The sequence below is a fragment of the Panthera leo genome, chromosome E3 (genome assembly GCF_018350215.1).
Source record: "Panthera leo isolate Ple1 chromosome E3, P.leo_Ple1_pat1.1, whole genome shotgun sequence".
Lineage (NCBI taxonomy): Eukaryota > Metazoa > Chordata > Mammalia > Carnivora > Felidae > Panthera > Panthera leo.
Window position 1 is genome coordinate 3166462 of NC_056694.1, and position 20938 is coordinate 3187399.

General features: G+C 52.6%; 1 protein-coding gene across 1 annotated transcript in view; it reads left to right on the forward strand.

The window, feature by feature from the left end:
• Positions 1-20938, forward strand: part of SDK1 (sidekick cell adhesion molecule 1) — a 531480-nt gene that overhangs the window by 291072 nt on the left and 219470 nt on the right. The window contains exons 6-9 of the mRNA XM_042922245.1: positions 6910-7021; positions 7741-7931; positions 14380-14463; positions 18172-18366. Of these exons, the coding sequence (XP_042778179.1) occupies positions 6910-7021; positions 7741-7931; positions 14380-14463; positions 18172-18366 (582 nt within the window). The remainder of the gene's footprint in view (positions 1-6909; positions 7022-7740; positions 7932-14379; positions 14464-18171; positions 18367-20938) is intronic.

Below are 20938 nucleotides of genomic sequence, written 5' to 3' on the forward strand. Positions count from 1 at the left end.
TCTTTTACTCCGGTTTTGTTTTCAACCCCGTTTTCTCTTTTGTTCCTCCAAATTGGGGGCGAGCTCTTTTTGGAGCAGGGAGATTCTGAGGTTTCGAGCCATCCTGTAGACTCCATTACCTGCTGGCTCCTTGGTGGGAGCTGTCTTTACAAAAATCAAAACCCCACTGCTGGAGACACATGAGGAGTTGAGGAGCCAGACAGTCTTTCTATTCTCGGGCTGTGCGACAGCTATCGCACCAGTTTGTCCTCCAACACAGGCACTCCTCCCGGAAAACGTCTGCTCTTGTGTGGGAAGGACGTTCGGTTTGCTCATTTCGTACATGTTTACGTGAAGTCGTGCACGGGTTTCGTATCTCAGGGCAGATGTGACTCGGCACCCTTTGGTTGAGGGCAGCATTTGTGGCTCATTATTTTGTGGCGTGGCCCAGGGAGGCACATGGGCTGTGCAGGTAGCGGACCCACAACCTTTGAGCCGGCTGCTGCAAAGATTTCCTGAGGCCTATTTGCCAGGAACATCACCTGTGAATCAGGAAATTCAAGACCGTGGTGCTAACAGAGAAGAACCAAAATGCAGGATTCGCTTTCTCAGATGTCCTGGAAAATTCCACTTCTTTAAGGGCACAGACTCTTTTTGGAAAGAAGTCTACATTTTTAATGAGATGTTGATATCTGTGTAAGGAGGGCGCAGGGAAATGTCTGAGTGCTCGCAGCCCTTAGCGTGGGCTCTGCCTCCGGGCTACGAATGTGAATGGAGCCGTAGCCTTCTCGAGGCTTCAAGGAGGTCTCGCACATTCATCCACGCCTCCTTGGTGAGAAGCAGGGACATCAGCCCGAGCACCTCCAGGGCACCCGTGGAGAGGTCAGTGCTGGCGGAAGAGATGGGTGGAGCCCTGGGGCAGAGGAGGGGGTGACGGCTTTGTTCCCAGTTCCCAGGACTAATAAGGAGCCCCCGTGTTCGTGCAGCGCCCTCTGTGAGCCGGGCACCACGTGTGCGCACACACCTACGGGCATACACACACATGCACACCCACATTCGTACACATGCAGGCCCCCGCTTATAACGGCCTCGTGAAGTACTCACGGTTTTACAAATGAAAAAGGTAGGGCTCGGAGAAGTTAGGTAACTTGTTCCGAAACAGTTGGGAGCCGTGGTGGTATTTCCAGGTTGACTGGGCTCGAAACTGTCCTCATCAGGACTGCCTCTCAGCTGTCGGGCACAGGGGAGCCTCAGCGGGGACGGTTGGGGGCAGGGAGAGAAGCTTGGAGCAGAAGGACCTGGGATTGGGGCCGGGGCGAGGGGAGCCTGATGGGGTCTGCTTCCAGGGACCGGGCAGGCACCTACATCACCGTGCCCACGCATCCGGGTGGAACAGCAGAAGCGAGGGCTGGCAGTCAGCAGCAAGCGTGGGGTCACTGCGTGCCCTCAAGATGGGCTGTCCTCACAGAGAAACTTGGGGAGATAGGAAGTGGGGGAAGCGAGGTTTGGGGGCGGATGGGAGACCGGCGGCCCCAGAAGTGGGCGTGCGCAGATCGTGCAGAACGTCCCTGGTGTCTGGTGTGTGGGCCGGGTGCACGCCCGCGGGGGCCTCGTGTGCCCGGGCTGCCATCTGGATGCGGCGTCTGGACTCGCCCGCACGCTGCAGCGCTGGGCCCGGGGATGACCATCCGGGCAGAAACGGCGACCCCAGTAAAGGAAAGTCTGTGCAGCCATCACGGCACAACAGTAGTGGCTTTTCTGTCTTTTTTAAAAACTATGAAGGATTGTTCTTTTTTTCCGCCCGTACCAGTGACTAGGAGTGTGACCTAGAACCAGTGGCTCCCAGCTAGGGACACTTTTACCGCAGGGCGGATGTCTGGCAATACCAAGAGACCTCTGTTTTTCACGTTACATCCGAGATCTTGTTTTTCTTATAGGTAGATATGTCGGTTTCGACCGCCTTTCCACATTTCCCCCACCGCTGCCTCTGGCAACCACCGATGTGTCCTGTGGCTGGGAGCTCCACTTTTGCAGATTCCACGTGTAAGCGCGATCGTACAATACTGTCTTTCTCTGCCTGCCTTATCACCTCGGCACGATGCCCTCAAAGCTCATCTATGTTGTAGCAAACGGCAGGATTTCCTTCTTTCTTTAATGGCTGAATTATATTCCGTAAATATACCACATTGTCTTAATCTATCTACAGATGGGCACGTAATTTGTGTCCGTGTCTTGGCTGTTGTGAGCGTGGGGGCCCAGACACCTCTTTGAGATAGCACTGTCGTTTCCTTTGGGTCTATACCCAGAAGTGGGATTGCAGGATCCCACGGTAGTTGTCGTTTAAGTTTTATTTGAGGAGTGGGCAGAGGTTCCCATCCTCCTTTAGAATATTGCCCACGGGCTTCTCCGATCTGACCCCTCACCCCGCACGTCTCCCCTTTCCCTCGGGGCTCCAGCCTGTGCCCCCAGTAGCTCCTCCAACAACCCCCCCCCCCCGCCTCCCGGGGCAGTGGGTACCTGCACCACCCTGCACCCAGGTGTCTGTAGGCCAGTTTTCCTCCCCGCGCCCCACCACCACGCTGCTGGGTCCCCTAACCCCGCGTCTCTCTCCTGGGACTTTCCCTCCCCCCTAAAGTGGCACAGCAGAGTGTTTGTCCCTTACCCCGCTTCATTCGCTGCCTTTCTACGGGTCAGTAGTTCAGGTGAACCTTCTTGTTGTTTGAGACATTTGATGTTCTTGAAGTGTACTTTTAATGCTTTTTTAATGTTTATTTAATTCTGAGAGCGAGAGAGAGCAGGGGAGGGGCAGAGAGAGAGGGGGGCAGAGGATACGAAGCGGCCTCCACACTGACAGCAGAGAGCCCGATGCGGGGCTCAAACTCTCAAACCACGAGATCATGACCTGAGCTGAAGTCAGAAGCTTAACCGACTGAGCCACCCAGGCGCCCCTAAATGCACTTTTTTAATTAAACACAGCCTGGACCATTTCCCCTAGTCAGCTCTGTAGTGACTCAGGGGTTCCGTGGGGAGACCGGCTGGGATGAGGTGCTGTTTCGGTGCTCAGGCACCGTTGTATTCCCGTGACCACAAAGAGGCCTCCGTCCAAAGCGGCTGCCTCTGGGGCTGTACGGTGCCCGTCCGTTGCTGACCTCTGCTGACCTCTGCAGAAAGCCTCTTCTGAGTCAACACCTTCACCTCAACCACCTAAAACCAGCCTGGGAGATGTTCAGTTGAAAACACCACAGTAAAGTCTCCATTAAGGAAATGCTTGGGGGAAGGCGTGTTCTAGTTATGTAATTTCTGGTTAACTTAGCACAACCAGATTTTTTATCAGGAGTAAACGGCGTTACGTGAAAGGAAGATGATAGATTCGGGGTGGAGCCTTTCCTTTATTTAAATCCTTCCTCGGGGCGCCTGGGTGGCTCAGTCGGTTGAGCGTCCGACTTCAGCTCAGGTCACGATCTCACGGTCCGTGAGTTCGGGCCCCGCGTCGGGGTCTGGGCTGATGGCCCAGAGCCTGGAGCCTGCTTCCGATTCTGTGTCTCCCTCTCTCTCTGCTCCTCCCCCGTTCATGCTCTGTCTCTTTCTGTCTCAAAAATAAATAAACGTTAAAAAAAAAATTTAAAAAAAAATAAAAATAAAAAAAAAAAAAATAAAAAAAAAAAATAAAAAAAATAAAAAAAAAAAAAAAAAAATCCTTCCTCTGCCATTTGAACTCCTGTGACTTTGGGCCTCAGTTTCCTCGTCTGTAAACGGGGGGCAGTAGTAGGTATTTTCTGGTCTCATTAGATCAAATGGGGAGACGTTTATAAGTCATTTAGTGATGTGACGGTGGCTACCTGGGAACGTGGGGAAGCACGGTTACCTTCCCTCTTCCCTTGTTTTCATTCTTCTCGGAAGTAATTCTTAATACATCAGCATATGGCATTTAAAAATCCCGTGTTCATGTAGAGCATTGAAGGAGAGGGTAATATTCCCAGTGGAGGCAGCAGTGACTCATTATTATGGAATATTTATGACAAAATAACCAATCATTAGGGATTTCGGGTGCTTTTATATCTCAGATACTATGGAATAGCAGAAATAAAGAGGTCGCTTTCTTCTTTTTAAAATGCTGGATATTCTTCTTTGCATCTTTTTTTCTAAAAATTGAATGTGGGGAAAAAATTGGCAGATAAGTCTGCGTGACAGGCTAAAAATGGCAGATAAAGCACCTCTAATACTCCTGTCACTTAAAAAAGAGGCAAAAACCTTCTAAAAAGCAGCAAAAGACTAAGAGACCGAGGTGCGCAATGACAGAAGAAAAGAGACAGAATGATTCGCAGGCGGGAGATGAAGCCAGCTCCCGAGAGCAGCTGTCAGATGTTAGGACGGTGGCCACAGGGGACGAGGTGTCGGCCTGGGGACACCTGGCGCTGGACCACGGAGGGGCTAATTGTGACACAGAGCTGGAGACAGAGGGAGGAGTTAATAGTTTGTCTCTGGAACAATCTACTTCGTACCCCGCTGCTGTATGCAGAATTCTCAGCAGCCAAACAGGACAGGCATGAACACAGGGTGAGGTTCCCCTCCACAGAGGACACATGGGACACATGGCTCAGGGGAGAGACCTCTGCTCTCTGGGATTCAGGGTGTCTTCAGACAGTTCCAACCTGCCACACCAGATGGTCACACGGGGGCAGGGGCGTTTCTGCGCCTTGTTAATCCACGTGCCCAGTCAGATTCGATTGAAATTTAAAGACGTTTGTTTAAAAGAAGAGAGTGCTCTAGCATCGTGTTCTGTCATGAGCACCGTCCCTGCTGTCATTGCGAGATCTGGATTCTGGGCACTTCAGTAAAATTTTCCCGAAAAGTGGTGATGGCAGCTTCAACAGCAAATGCATAGCGTTACAGCCAGAAGACCGTGCTGTGATCTTGCGGGTGGTGGTTCCCGTAAGGCAAGGACACCTCGCCGGCGGCCTCGTCCGTCTGTCACGGATGCTCCGTTTAGGAACGACCGCATTTCAGCCTGCAGCTCTCACACCCACTTCTTCAGCCAGTGTCCTGTGCCCCGAATCAAATGCAAGCAGTCGCCGGACTTGTGCCGCCAACCCCGCAGGGTGAGGGCCTCCCGAGACAGGTGCGTCGGCGTGTGCGAAGGGGTTTTGTGGAAATGGTCACCGCCCCACTCGAAGCACACTTAGGGGCTGCTCCATGTTTCGGTGTGGCCGCGACCCGTGACAGAGTGGCACTGCTCTGTCCCACCCACCCCCGGGGAGCTGTGAGCTCGGCCTTGGTGCTTCTCTGTCCCATGCACGATCTCCCGGGGTCAGCGTGCAGCCGAGGCCGCCCGGCCTGGGGCCCGTCCTCCCCGGGCGGTGACAAGTGCTGAGCACGGGTTTCCTCTTCTGCCGCCGTGGCGGAGCGGTGATTAATGCCAAATTAGCACCTTGCTCGGTGACCTTTCAGCATTCACTGCTGCCCTTCTTCACTTCACATAACTATTTGCAAATATTAGCTTCTCAGGTCATTTCTCCTCATCAGCAACTTTCACAGATGACAGGCAGGTTGTTAATCTGATTGGCAGTCGGCTCCTGTCCTTTGCCCCATCACGAAAGTGTCTGTACTCCGGCGTGTCGTCAGGAATCTGGTAACCAGCCCAACGGTCTGTCTGCAGTTAGGAGCGGAGAGCCTCAGAAGGAGGCTGTGAGAGAGGCCCTGCAGGGCTCACTTGGGAGGCAAAGAGGCCGGGAAAGGAGAAGGCCGCTTCAGCCTTCCAGGAGGCCCCGGGACACTGGCAAGCCGGCCTCCATCAATGTCATCGGTGTTTGGTTAAAAAATTAATTCGTTGGCCCTGCCTGCATCAAGTTTTGTTTTTAATTGACACGAACCTTTCATTCAAAACTCACATACCGCTTAAGCAATGAAACCAGGACGCAGAGCTGTGGAGAATTAGTGGTGATACAAAGCCAGTCCTCGGTTTCCCTACCGTTCTCTCGGTGGCGCCAGCCCGCTGCGGTTGGGCGGCCAAGGACTGGTCCCTGCCAGAGCCCCCCACGCTCACCGGGCTCTCCAGCGCCAAGCGCTAGATGAAACATTACACATTCGCAGAACTTTATTTTTATTTCCAGTCTCTGCCGTCTCCACCCTTTATGGAAATTCCTGTTCCAGAAATGTTTGATCCGTCATCATTTCCCCCAAATAAACAGCGGTAAAGTGTACTGTGGGTAGTTTGATTTCGATACTACATGGATTTTAGAGAAAAGTGGCAAAAACGTGTGCTGGTTTTTTTTCTCCCTTGTCACCAGAAGTAGGAGCTAAATTATTTATAGTTTGATACTCGCAAAACAGAGGTGGATTCAGGATATTTACTTCTCCGAGAAGAAAAAGGGATTGAAAGTACACGGGCAGAACAGAACCCTTTGTTGATTGAATGTGTTTGCTCCGGGGAGTCCCCTTTGGGCCCAAGTACAAGAGCCGGCCGCTTTCGAACACCACACGTGCCCAGCAGAGTGCCCGACGCGCGGAATATTTGTGGAACTGAGCAGATTTGAAAGTAGTGGGGGGACTAGGTAACTCAATAAGCAAAGTCTAAAGTCAATAAAAAAATAAAGTCAGCAAGCAGTTCGGAAAACGTTCCTCACTTCACAGTCCTTAGCCACGTGACGGCCAGGCGGCGTTGTGACGCTCTGGTTCCCGCGATTTCTTGCCAGAACGTACCCTTACCGGCCGTGGGTTTCACACCAGGCTCCCACGGTCGGATAAAGGCCAGTGACAGTGTCCTCGCCCAAGGGCTTCTCACGGGGAGGGCGGGGGGAGGTTGGGGTAGGGTCCTGACGCCCGGGCGTCCCGTCTCCGTGGCTCGACAAGACCCCCCTGTTCGTTCTGTTCCGGTCTCCACATCCTCCCTACTTAGGAGGGTCCCATGGTCTTCTGCTTTCTCTGCCACAGGAGATGCTGGCGCCCCCGAAACCGTGGCTCCCGTCATTGTGATCCCCCCAGGCAACAGAAGTGTGGTGGCCGGGTCCAGCGAGATCACCTTGGAATGCGTGGCCAACGCCAGGTATGCTGCCGGTCGCCCCCTGGGCCTACAGAGCCCGTATAACTGCCGTGAGGTTTATCTGGAGTGGAAGGACGCACCACACGCGTGCTCTGCCCCTCTAGCAACGGTGGCCTTGTGTGTCCAGCGGGGCCATGAGCACAGCGGGCCGGGACGACAGGGAGCCAAATTCCCAAGCCTGGTGCCGCAGTACTTACGTTGACGGTGATGTTCGTGCCGGAAAGCACCGCTTTTCGGTTTAGCCGTGGGGGACTGTGGAGATCCTCCTCCTCGGAGACTCCAGACGAGGGCGAGCCAGGAGTGAAATCCCACGGGGGCACTGGAAAGAGTTAATCCCTCCTCTCCTCCGCAGTCCGAGGTGCTCTCGGCCTGGCTCGTGGTGGCTCCAGAATCGAGTTCCCGTGATCATGCCTCCCGCGTAGCCGTGTCCCCTAGTAGTATTTATTTTAAACATTCTTTTCCCGAGCACGTGGAGTCGTTAGCACTCATGGTCCACGGCTGCTGCAATTAGCTCTCCTTGCTCAGTAGCCCTTGAGCGCAGTGTATTGTTGACGCGTGCCGCAAGGGAGCACAGTTGTGTCTGGATTGATTTTTAAACGTCCACTGTTCGGCCCGCCATGGTTCCTGGTAGAATTAGCTTTGTCAGGCTTGTGCTGAATGCCTCAAATTATTGTTACTGCCGTCTGCGTGACTCACAATTATCGTCACTAATGCTCTCCCAGGCCTGTTGAGTTGCTGAGCGTGAACTGGAAGAGAAACGGGGTGAGGGTCACCAGTGGGCTCCACGGCTTTGGGAGACGTCTCACCATCAGCAACCCGACGTCCGCGGACACCGGGGCGTACGTCTGCGAGGCGACACTGACGGGAAGCACTTTCGAACCAGCCACGGCGAAAGCCTTTCTTTCTATCATAGGTAATGCTCAGCCGCCTAGCGTCACCCGCAGCCTCAGGTGGCAGTCCCACACGGGCACGTGCTGGGAAACGGCACAGCGACACCCGCGTTTCACCGGCTTGCTTTCTCGCTCAGGAGACGAGGGCGCAGTTAGATGAGCTTCCAAAGTCACCCTGCTCTTCCTTTTCTGAGAACATAAACCCCTTAAATCCAAAGCGCTGATATTCTGAGTACCTATTAGAAGTGGTATTCTGGATACTTCCGATCATAAAGCATGGGGGATGGGGGCGTGAGGTCCTTGTGGCGTAGATCTTGGGCCGACCCCTGCGCCACTGAGCTCCTCTGTTACTCTCACCGGGCTCTTATGAGCAGTTTTCAGAGATCTTTTGACCCAGAAAAAGAAACTTCTGGATAATACCTTTCATGAGGTTAAAAAGTGGGAACAGAGCCGCTCCCCCTAGAACGAGCGCCGAGTGTCATTCCTGAGCCAAGGAGAGCGAGAAGTTAAAATGAGGCACACGGGGGCCGCGGTGCACGCTGGCCAGCATCGGTGCCCAGGAGGCGTGCCTGGTGTGGCGGCAGAGGGAGGCCTCGCTTTATTTTCGGATTGCGAGAAGATGACACTGAATTGTGAGGCAGGTCCTTTATTTCTTAACGTTCTTCAGTTCCCGTAACACTTTCTGGTCTTCTTAGTGGCTGCGGTCACTGTCGTCGTGACCTGTGCAGCGGACTGGTAGCCGCAACAGGTAAGAGGTCCCCTGGAGGCCGACCCCAGGAAGGGGGATCTCCACCTCCTCTCTCCTCTTCGGGAAGAACAGAGCCAGGAACGAGAAGGGTCAAATCCGCAGAGAGCCCCGGGCAGGGTAGTGGCTCCTCACGTGACATATTTTGCCGTTTACCACTTCACAAACTAAGAAAAAACAAAAGCTCCTATTTTCATATGAAATTGGCCAGAGTACGGAGAAATCCTGCAGAAAAGGCCGTTTGCCCAGAGTGCATCACGTTCCTTTAAGTCATTGCAAAAAGGCTCCGCGGCCTGTGAACGACTCTGTCAAATACACGCCAACCTGTCAGCCCCTCTGAGCGGAGCACAGAGATTTTTAAAGTATCGGGAAAGCAGGCCTGGAGTCCCACACCGCTGCCGACTCCATGCTGGGGGCCGTGCTGGCTCTCTGGCTGGCTCCCTCTCTGTGCCTTCGAGGCAGAAACACCACAGCCCCCTTCCCTGCGAGGACTCCCCACGAGGGTCTGTGCGTAGCCGTATGAGCAGACAGCACAGAGCGAACCAAAATTAAAATTTGTGGCATGGAAGTCTCCAGGAGACCGCCCTAGATTGTGTTAAAACATTTTAAGGTAATTTAAACAGGAGAAGAAATTTATCTTCCTCGAAACCAGAATGTTTGTTTCCATCATAATTCCTTTTAAAAATATTCAAGTCTATCACGTGAACTTTGGTTTTGCATTTACAGCTGAATTCCGAAGCAGATTGCTCTGTATTCTCTAGAGTTCCCGTCTCTCTGCATGTCCTGGCTTTTAAAGGTACACAGTCTGCGAATGTAAATGTGGATTTACATCCCCTTTTATTCACAAGAATTTGCTGTGACAGGTAGGATTTTGTGGTTGAATCACCCTGGAAAAGCCCTGAAGAGTGCCTCTGTCAACCCGGAGCGGCTTGAGAGATCACGGAGGGAGGGTCCCCAGGCCCCATGGGGCCGGGCAGGGAGGTGTCCCTGCACAGGCAGCTGGAAGAAGGCGGGAGCGCACTCGCTTTCGGTCACTTTGATCGCGCACTGACGAGACAAGACAGACCAGCGACCGCTCTTTACTCCGCCTGTCAGCCTCGCTGGCGTGTCGCTCGATCTCTGAGGTTTAAAGGGGATCGCGGGGGTCTGGCCGCGGGCAGTGTCGTACCTGCCGGAGGTCCTGGTGACTCTGCGTGACCAAGAACGCCGGCCTCCTGGGTCCACGTTCCCTTCCACAGCCTCCTCCATAGCCTCCCCCGTCGCCCTGCCACTCACACCCCATGTGGTGAGGCAGACGCCTCCGTCTGCCGGCATGTCCCCTCGCCCTCCCTGCCTTGACCGCCAGCGCCGCCATTCCTTCCTGTGGCCTTCCCTGCCCCCCGAGTCCAGGCGCCCACTGCACAGGGCCAGGCACGTACCACGCGGAGCCCAGGCATTCACCACGTGGCAGGTTGGAACACAGATCTGACGGACCGCCGGGTGGACAGTGGAGCTCCCTCTCTGTTGTGATGGGGATATCATTTGGAGGTCGTGCTCCATCTTGGCTTTTCCCAGTAGATGAGCTGACTTGGTCACGTGCTCATTTCAGCTGCCCTGCCTCTCCCGGTGGCGTTTCCGTCACCTCCCAGGTAGACCGTGGCCGTGAACCTCGTCTCCCTGTCTGCGTCTCCGGGAGGCCGACCCAGCGCTCTGTGCCCTCAGACTCTGAGCATCTGTGCCTGCCTGTGCTTGGGATGAATGCCTTTCTGCCCCAGGCCCCACCTCACCTGGTGGTGAGTCTGCGTGTCCTTCGAGACCCCTCCCCGAGGTCACCACCTGCTCCAGAGCGTGCGTGCGGGCATCCCGGTGGGTCAGCCGGGCACCGCACGTAACAGGGCGGGCTGTGGGGACAGGCCTGGGCTCACACTCTCCCAGCCCCACCCACTGGCTCGAACGAGGCCCGCTGCCTCTGTTGGTCTCAGTTTCCACATCTGTAAAACGTAGACAAGGTAGGAGATCGTACCGCTTCCTACCGTGAGCAGTAAAAGGCAGTGCTGGTCACAGAAGCACTAAAACGGCGGCGTTGTTAGTTGGTGGTGCAACTCTGTCACAGCACGGGGGACGCTGGTTGTTTACCAGCAGCTGGTCACGTGGCACACGTTTTCCACAAGTAGTGTCTCAGAAAGCAGGATGTGTCTCACAATCCACGGAAGCGTTTTCTCCTCTCTTGGTCGTAAATAAGACAGCGATGCCTCTTACCCACGACTGCGACGTCTCAGACGCGGTGAGACATATTGCGCCCATCTTCCGGTCCCGACCAGCAGACTGACGCTTTCTCCTGTCACCACCGTTCACGCGCTTGCCCTGCTCCATTGAGCGCCGGCGTCCTGGCACGCCGGCTCCCGCTGCGCTCACACACGGGTTGGGGAGGGTGGGTGCAGTAGAGAGCGGTCTCTGGTTTGCACACGCAGATCATCCAGAACTCCAATACCGTAACTGTCATCAGAATCACAAATCACACGTAACGTCTCTTGGCTGATAACAGTACCACAATCGCGGAGTTCTACCTGTACCGAACTGAGAGCGAGCCCCTCTCAAATGTCCGAACCCCAACATAAAATCTTCCCTTCCCCCGCTCCTCCCTTCCTCCCGTCTTTCTCTTCCTTCCTTTCCTCCACTTCCATGTATCGAGTCTCCATCTCTGACACCGTATGGAGCACCGGGGACAGAGGGGGTGGAGAGGTAGCCATGCTCCCAGGCATCAGGGATTCTCGTGCGGGAGGCAGCCCCTTCACGAGGCTGTCACAACTCAGCACAGTGAGTGCGAGGCCGTGGGGAGGGGCGCCCTGACCCTCACGCGGCAGGTGCAGGGGGCAGAGGCTGTCTTGGCATGTGGCCAGAACAGAATCCTACAGCGAGCCGAACCCTCTCGCGCTGCCCTATAACTCATTCACGTTGGTTTAGGATAAACTCAAGATGTCTCCTTTCTGGCTTTCCAGATGGCCTGTGTTAGAAGCACCCACGTTAATCATCGGTGCCCCGTCACAGCTAGAACTTCTCTGTAGCACAGGTCATGGCCGAATGAAGCTCAGAAAACAGAGCTGTTACAGAGCTGTTTCTAAAGCGAGGAAAATTCGTACAAGGCGAACACCAGCGGTGTTTGGGTCCTTTGCCCTGTGTGCGGGATTGGCGGGCTGGCCGTGACGCCCCAGGAGGGAGCAGGGAGGGTGTTCCTCTGGGGACCGTCTGTCCCCCAGGGCTCCCAGGCCGTCTCTGCCCTCCTGCCCACATGCCAGTCGTTCGTGGAGGGCACAGCGTGTGCGGGCCCCTGGGCTGAAGCACTGGCGTGGGCCAAGCACGAAGAGGGAGGATTTGCCAAGATGAATAGGACACACCTGCTCCCCGAAGGGCTTCAAGGATTTAAGGTCTTTGGTAACCTCCAGTGTATCTCTCTCCAGCAGACAGTTTTTGTGTCTCCTCTGAGACCGTGCCAGGTGCTACCAAGACGGCGATGAGGAGGACGCTGTCCTTCTCCGCGGAAGCTCCGGTGTGGCGGGGGGACCCTGCCCGAGGAGGTCGGGGGCACTGTGCAGAAGAAGGGTGCTAGGGCTGAGCTCACGACCGACACGGCGTTGGCCCACAGCTGCCTCCTGCATAGGAGCTGGAGCCCAGGGGCTGCTCCATAGCGACCCATAACGACCCAGGGGCTGCTCGGGTCCCCTAGTCCCACGCGGACACGTTGACCGTTCATTTGTGTGGGTTTTTATCATCAAAGTGCACTTCCTCTTGGATGAATCTCACGGGACTTGGGCCAAGTGAAAAAAAACCAGTTCCAAAGGTCACATGCTGTGAGATTCCGTTCCTGTCACATTCTTGAAATGACAGAACTATACACGGAGAACAGAGGAGTGGTTGCCGGACGCAAGCGATGGGACGTTGGGTGGCCATGATCGTGAAAGGGCAGCATGTGGGACCCTGGGGTAACGGACCCATTCTGCCTCTTGACTGCGGATACAGAGGCCTGCACCCTGGTAACATCGTGTAGGGCTAAATCCTCACCCACGTGTGCGCACTCCCGCATACATGTACAAGCAAGACTGGGGGCGGGGGGGGGGGGGGAGGGTGGGAGGAGGCCGGGTCACCTGTGTCACTGTCAGTACCTTGGGTGTGATGTTGGACTGTAGTTTTTTGCAAGAGATCACTGTTGGGGCGAGCTAAGTAGAGGGTGCCTGGGGTCTCTATTCTATTATTTCTCACAATGGTGTGGACTCTACAATGACCTCAAAATACGATGTTTAATTTAAAAAAGGAGAACCTTAATTAACCAGAGGCAAATGTTGACTTCTTCACTTGGTCTTTTTTTTTTTTTTTTCCTTTTCCCTCACATCCCTTCCAGCGGACCATGGAGATAGATATCGACTTAAGCATTCACTGATGAATATGGGGCATGACCTACACACAAGGGCCTTGACGGGACGCTGCTCCTGCATCGTTAGAATACAAATATTGCTGCTGTCATGATTATTGATGGAGGAAATGCGGCTGAATGTGAACATTTGAGTGTATGCAGTGAAGACCGCCTTGAAAAGAGACTGTAAATCTTTGCGGTGTGTCTTTAGGCCCGGTCTACACACGACCAAAGCCCAGTGGAGGGGTCTGCGTCCTCCAGTGAGGATGCCGTCCTGGCCTCAGCCAGAGCGGGTGTTCGGGCAGATTGTGGCCGCCTGAATGGCCCCGGAGATTGCAGAGTTGGGGCCACACTTTACCCTCATTGAGAGACCTTCAGTCTTTGCCCCTCGCTCACTTCTCAGAAAGGGTGTTCCCACTTCTCCTTTCCCTCTCTTAGGCTCCGCTCTGTTTCGAAGCCCCCGACGGTATAGGAGGCATGCCAAGCTGTACTGTCCACCTTCAACACAGTTACGGTGAAAATAAGCCACTCTGGGAAGACAGTGCCCAGAAATTAATTATCACGCAGCAAATGAATACTACAGCCTTTTGTTATCATGATAATGAAATCACTACCGCCTTCATACTGGATGAATCTGGCCACACCACTGTTGAAGTTTCGCTGAATAAACCGAGAAAAATATTGCAATGTACTCTCCAAGGAGATTCACTGTTTAATACACCCTCTATTTTTTGTTGAATAAGCGAGGGGAGTATGTAGAGATATACAAGCAGTGGACTTTCCTCTGCAACCAAAGATGGATGAGGGGCCCTTTTTCTTTCTTCTCTTACCTATTATTTAGTCTTCCATTGAAGTAGTAAATCTATATTTTGGAGAAGAGAACTGCCAAGAGTTTAAAGAAATATGTTAATAGGCTGTCGTGACAGAGGCCCTGACACAGGCCGGATGCCTGGCTGTGGCACTTTATTTGACATGCTTCATGCGTTGGTGCTTAGTTTAGATACCGAAGCAAACTGGCCTATAAAATACTGTGCTGTAAATATAAACCTTTATGAACCTCTTGGGATCGTCCTTCTAAAACGTGAATTAAGATATTCCATGATTCAAGCCCATAAACGAAAAAGTAGCCATCACCCTGAGTAGTAATTTGCTTTCTCAGACCTTAGAATATAAATTGCCTTTGGCCCGTGCTCGCTGAATTCTGAGTCTGTGTGCACGATGGTAACTGATGAACTTTTTGGAAATACTTTTCAAAAGGAGTCCAAGCCTTTTCAGGCTATACAGGTCATCTGAAATACACCTCTTTTGCTTAGGGGTATTTTTTTTTTCTTGTTTAAAGAGCCACCGTATTTTACCGCTGAGCCCGAGCGTCGGATTTTAGTGGACGTGGAAGAAACCGTGGACATCGTCTGTCGAGCAATGGGTGAGTGTGGGGAGGCTGCTCCCCACGCAGCCGTGACGCGGAGGGGCATTTTCCAGGGCGGGATCCTCATCGTTATGGGGACACACGTTGACAGTGACGTCAGTCACAGGGCCTCTGGAACAGAGCAGACCTCTGTTACTGGGCACGTGACCTTGAGGCAGGTTTTTGGCCTTGCTGAGCCTTTGCTTCCTCCCCTGCAGAGCAGAGACAGTACCTGTCACCCGCAGGAGCGACAGGGAGGCCTTAACCCCATCCGTCCCCACAGAGACGGAGAGTCTTGTCTTCCAGTGCTCTGATTCCACCAGTGTGCCCCCCAAGACTTGGGGCAAGAACTTCTTTCTTGTCCGTGGGGCGATTGAGGCTCGTGCCTATGTGTTCTCCTTAGTAAGAGAGATGGTTTTAAATTCTTTGCACAGGAAATTCTTCACTTTTTTTTTTTTTTTTTTTTTTTGCCTTTCCAGTTTTGGGTTGACTTTTTCTTTGTTATTCCAGTAATTTCCCCCCTCGTCCCCATGCCTTGATTACGAGCTATCCATAGTCTCCGTTGCCTGTCAGGCAGCACAAATAATTATACTAAAACCCATAACTGAGACAAGCTTTTTAAAGGCAATTTCATTAACAATAGCTATGCTAGTGCTCTGGAAACTGTCAGTGAAAAAGGACATTTTTTTAATGTTTAAACCTGTCCATCTTACGGCTGGGTATTTTATTCTAAGAGCTCGGAGAGTAAGGATTGCTCATGATTTTGTAAATCTTCAAAACAGCTTCATAAAAGAGGTACTATTATCTCAGAGTACACATTTGAAAACAAGACCTTAGAAAGCGAGGGTAAGTAACGTGCTCAAGGCACAGAGCCAGGGGGATGAAATGAGCTACTTATAAAATCATGGCCCAGCATCTCTCATGCAGGAGCATCTCATTAAATACTGGACCACCTGCCGGGGGTCACGTGGCAGTGGAGGCAGGATCCAAACCCAAACCCATCAGCTACCAAAGCAAGGGCTTTGGCCAGGGCGCCTGGCTTCTCCCAGAGAGCTGAGGTCCTGGGACCCAGAGCACATGTCCACCAGTCCCCAGGTCCGGGCATGTCGTTCTTCGTTTCTGAAAAGTAGTGGTGTCCTGTGAACAGCCCTGATGGTTCCTGTAGTGATCAGTATCTGCCGTGGGCACCTCTACCCACCGTGCTTCGGCCCAGAGGGCGTTGGCTGAGGGGCTCGGTTCTCAGCCCCTGGTCAGCTCACAGCAGCCCTGCTGACAGACCTGCCCTGCTCGCGCCCTCCTCTGGTCTGGCTCTGCCCAGGCCTCCTGGGGAGGGGCAGAGGAGAGTGATGTGAGCGACATGGGAAGCTCTCCCTAGCTACGGGTTGTATTGTTCTCTCTTTTTTTATTTCTTTTTCATTTTATTTATTTATTTTGAGAGAGAATGCACACAAGTAGGGGAGGGGCAGAGAGAGAGGGGGAGAGAGAGAGAATCCCAAGCAGGCTCCATGCTGCCATCACAGAGCCCAACGTGGGGCTCCATCCCATGAACCACAAGATCATGACCTCAGCTGAAATCAAGAGTCGGATGCTCAACTGACTGAGCGCCCCTGTTCTCTTTTTTCGCATAAACCTATCTTTTTGAGGTCCACGATGGTCTAAAAGTGAAGCTATGCAGTATTTAGGGTGCTCAGATTTTAGAAGGCAGTGTCTGCAATCCTGCAGGGGATAAGATTTCCTTTTATGCCACCAAATTGCCCTAAAATAGAAAGGCACTGAGTTCCCCATATCCTAACAATTATTTTTCGATAAATGACAATCTTAAGCTCTTCCCTTGACAAGAGAATGCTTTTTTTGCATGATTTCTGCAGGGTGAACTGCTTGTTACCATACAGACTTGTAAATATGTATCGAACAGGCCTTTCAACGCTGCCATCGTATAATTTACTGCTTTCTTTTAATTTTGACAATGAAACGATAGCAGCATGCGAAGTGGTTATTCTTCATGAAAGCTACATCGTGTAATTGCTATTATGAGATTTTACATGAATTGGTTATGCTTTTACCTTGAAATGGATTTTTTTTAATTTCCTGATTTAATGAAAAGTGACAGGAAACATAATTAAGGCAAAGAACAGAATCTGAAAATACATTACCTTGAAATATTTCGCAACGTTAACTTTATTTATTAAAGAAGACATCTTACACCTACATAGCATCTGAAATCAAGTGATTTTGGTGTGCTTTTCACCATGAATCACTGCCAACACGTGCTTTACTTAAATTAATTTCATGCATAGAGAAACTGAGGTACGGAAGCAGCCTGAACATCTCTGCGCATTTCCCACGGGCCCACGGCAAGCATACGTGTGCCCACCACGGTTCGGGATGCCGTGGTCTGGTGCCATGGTGGAGTTTCTGTGCACAGCCTGTCGCGTCTTCCCAGCTTACCCATGTTGGGCGGCTTGGGAGGGCCAGGGAGCGGTGGCCACCACCGTCAGTCACCCAAGCCTCCCAGGGCAGCTGCCCAGGGAAGGAACGTGGCCTCTGCCCAGTCACGGCTTATCCCGTGCAGTGAGGCGCCCGGGGGGGGGGAGGTGGTAAAGGGGGGGCGCAGTGTGCACACCCTCATCGCCTGGGCTCCGTGTGCTGAGCAGAGCCACGTGGGGGGTGAGCGGCAAGGGGCTTCATGCTCTCAGCCAAGGACAGTCCCTTCGTGTACAACAAGGGCTCTGCCCCTGTGAGCTTGTCCTTTGTCCTCCTTGTAGACCCTGCCCAAACCCAACGGCACCCTCCGTCAGACGGGCCGGCCAGATGGCGCGGAGCTCCAGTCCCTCTGACCGAGGCCTGGGTTGTCTCTGTCACATCGCCAGGGTGAGGAAGGGACGCTCAGCCTCAGACTGACCCTCCCGTCCTCCCGGTCAGTGTTGGCCCTGCCCCAGCTGCCATTAGCTCCCAGGGGCAAGGATGGTGCCGTCCTGGCCCCTTCTTGCCACCTGCTGGACTCACATGCATCTCAGGGGCCAAGCGACTTCTCCCCCGTGCGCGGTTGAACACCAGTTGCACCTGACGCGCCAGGCACTGACCTCAGCCATCGCCCCTCCGCCACGGCAGGCCTCCGCTTCCATCAGGGTGACGCCCAGCTCCCTAGGCGGGGGAGGGGTGAAGACACGGGGCACGTTTTTGGCTGTTGGCTGTAGTAATAGTCACTCTAGCCCCTGTGCACCCACCACCTGCCGGGCACGAAGAGATGCGTGTGTACTGACGCCATCCGTCTTCGCAGCAACATTCGGAGTTTGCAAGGGCCGCTTCCTTCCCAAGTGCGTCTCCGGCCCCCGTGACCCTACCCCCAGCCTCGAGGGGCAGCGTCAGCCCTGCGGAGGGACAGGGGCCTTTCTCCCCATCCCCTTCTGTCTGGAGGGCGGTCACAGTTGGGATCCCTTCCCCTCCCGACCAGAGCACAAACCTGCACAGGCTCCGGGAGTCCAGAACCATCTGCAGCCCAGCGTCAGGAGTTCATTCCCACTCCTTGTGGTGACCCTCTGTGTCCGTGTCTTCATAGAGATAAGAAAAATAACACCATACGAGTTGGACGGAGGGGCTAAGAGATGAAAAAATGCCTACCAGCCTATCGCCGTGCAGCCTTTGAGACATTTTTGCCTCAGTCCCCGTGTATAGTGCTTGGAATTTAATTTTTTCAAATGCCTACTTCTTTCTACTCCTACACAGGGGTCCCTCTGCCCACTCTCCAGTGGTACAAGGATGCCGTCTCCATCAGCAAGCTCCACAATCCTCGATACAAAATGCTTGCAAGCGGAGGCCTGCGCATCCAGCATCTGCGTCCAGAGGACTCCGGAATCTTCCAGTGCTTTGCCAGTAACGAAGGAGGGGAGATCCAGACCCACACGTACCTGGACGTCACCAGTGAGTACTGCCCGTCGGGAAAGACAGGCCATCCGGGATGGGCCCTCAGGCCAGGGCTTCCCGACTTTTGGCTGAGTGACATACTTGGAAAGTGGTAGCGTTTGTTCAGGTCAGTGGGCAGGGTGCAGTGGCCACGGCAGGGGCCCCGTCTCAGGCGGAGAGCAGCCCATGTGCTAAGCCCCTCGGCAGCCCCAGCAGGTACACCCTGCCCCCACGTCCTGGTGCCCAACCTGCTCTTGCACAAACCTTGATTTTCCGGCACTCAAGCCATCTTCTCCACTGAGAAGTAGAAAAGAAAAATCTGCATTTTTCTGGACAGAACTGGAAGAACTATTCAGTGAATAGCTCATTCCTAATCTTTTTCTTTTGATCTCTTTCCCATTTTTTATATCCATTTTCTATTTTAGTTTTATTGAACAATTATAGTTCTTCTGTAAGTTTCTTTTATTATCCCATTAACAGAAATACTTTGGCACTCTGTCTTTGAAAAATAAAATAAAGGTAAAGGCTTTTACTGTATCTGTGGGTTTTCTTTTTCATCTCCACAGCTGTAATATTGTTCTTCTAAAATGAAGTGGAATTTAGTGATGATGGGATTATACCTTTCATGTTTGCCCTTTTGGAGGCAAAATGCTGATATCCTCAGGTGTGAGAGCCATTGGAGAAAGCAAGTCGTGTCAGTATGCAGATGGCTCCTGTCTGCCAGAACGAATGAATTTAAGGAATCGTGTGTCTGTTTTGGTACGGTAGGGACCACTTCCTTGAATCTTGCCCAGGGGTCAAGTTTATCCTCTGGTTTGGACGACTGTAACAGTGGAAATAACAGTGGGTACTTCAGCCAGAAGCTGAGTTTTGATCAGTTAGGATTATTTAAAGCACATCTTAAAAGCGCCAGCCGGGAGCTTGTGGGGCTTTTCTTTTTCTTTTTTTTAACCTGCATTTTAATTTCAGTGTCGTTAACATACAGTGTTGTGTCAGTTTCGGGTATATGGTTACATCGACTCCACGATGCTGTTCCACCCTCCGTGCTCATCACGATGAGTGTGCTCATCATCCGTCACCTGTTTCCCCCATCCCCCGCCCCCCCTCCCCTCCGCCAACCACCGGTTTGTTCTCTGTACTTAAGAGTCTGTTTTGAATCGGTGTTTTCGTGTTCTTGGGGTAGATACCCAGGAGTAGGATGACTGGATCATAGGGTAGCTCTCTTTTTAACTTTTTGAGGAACCTCCACACTGTTTGCCACAGTGGCTGCACCATTTGCATTCCCACCAGCAGTGCGAGAAGGTTCCTTTTTCTCCACGTCCTTGCCAGCACTTGTTTCTTGTGTTGTTGATTTTAGCCGTTGTGACAGGTGGGAGGTGATGCCTCGTTGTAGTTTTGTTTTGCATTTCCCTGATGATCGGTGACGTTGAGCATCTTTTCATGTGTCTGTTGGCCATCTGGATGTCTTTGGAGAAACGTCTGTTCGTGTCTTCTGCCCGTGTTTTTAATTGGATTATTTGTTTAATTTAATTTAATTGGATTATCTGGTTTTTTGGTGTTGAGGTGTAGAAGTTCGTTACATATTTTGGATGCTAACCAAAATATCAGTTATGTCATTTGCAAATATCTTCTCCCATCCAGTAGGTTGTCTTTTGGTTCTGTTGACTGGAGCAAACTTTTTCTGTAAAAAGCCAGATAGTATTTTCAGCTCGGAGGGACGTGGTCTCTGTCACAGCCACTGGCTTCTGCTGCAGTGGCGTGGGAGCGGCACAGACATTACTGAGCAAATGGACCTGGCTGTGTTTCAATAAAACTTTATTTATAGAAGCAGGCAACAGGCTGTCGTTGCCTACCTTTCTCTAGTGAGAGGCTTAGGACACATTCCTTAATTCTCAGCCTCAGTTTTATCACCAAAAGTGAACCATCTCAGCCCAGTTCACAAGGTTCCTCCAAGGATCAGATGGGAAATTTAGATGAAAAGTGCTACCAAACTGGTTGCCATGGCAGCTGGAGATTGAACAATAAGTACACGATAATGATACTGCTACATTCTCTGTTTTGTAAGTACACGGTTTTGCAAAATAGGCTTTTATTTCCAAATTAAAACCCTTTTAGCGAAAAGAAAATATAGTATGTAAAGCAATCAATATTTATTCGTTCATTTCACAAACATTTAATTTAGCATCTCTGTCAGGCACTTGGGTCTGTCAGGCTCGGGGACGGAGCTCTGAGGAAGACACGCGAGGTTCTCACCCTTCCAGGGCAGAGGTCATGAAGTGGGGAGACACGCAGGAGAGGAGGAGCTCGTCTAGCCAGGGATGAGGGCCGTGAGAGGAGACAACAGGCCAGGCCCATGGTGACCCGGGAGGCGCCTCTGAGGGCGCCCAGGGATCGTTCCCTGAGACGGTGCGGGAGCTGAGGCCCGAAGGTGCAAAATCTTGGGGGGTGTGCGCGTCATGGGGTGAGGGAGGGGACACTGCAAGTGCCTTCGAGGAACAAGCTTGGGGATACAGGAGCCAGGGGTCATGGTAGGAGGTAGGCTGGAGGGGTCAAGGGCCAAGGCCCAGCGGGAAGCTTTCCAGGGCCTCCG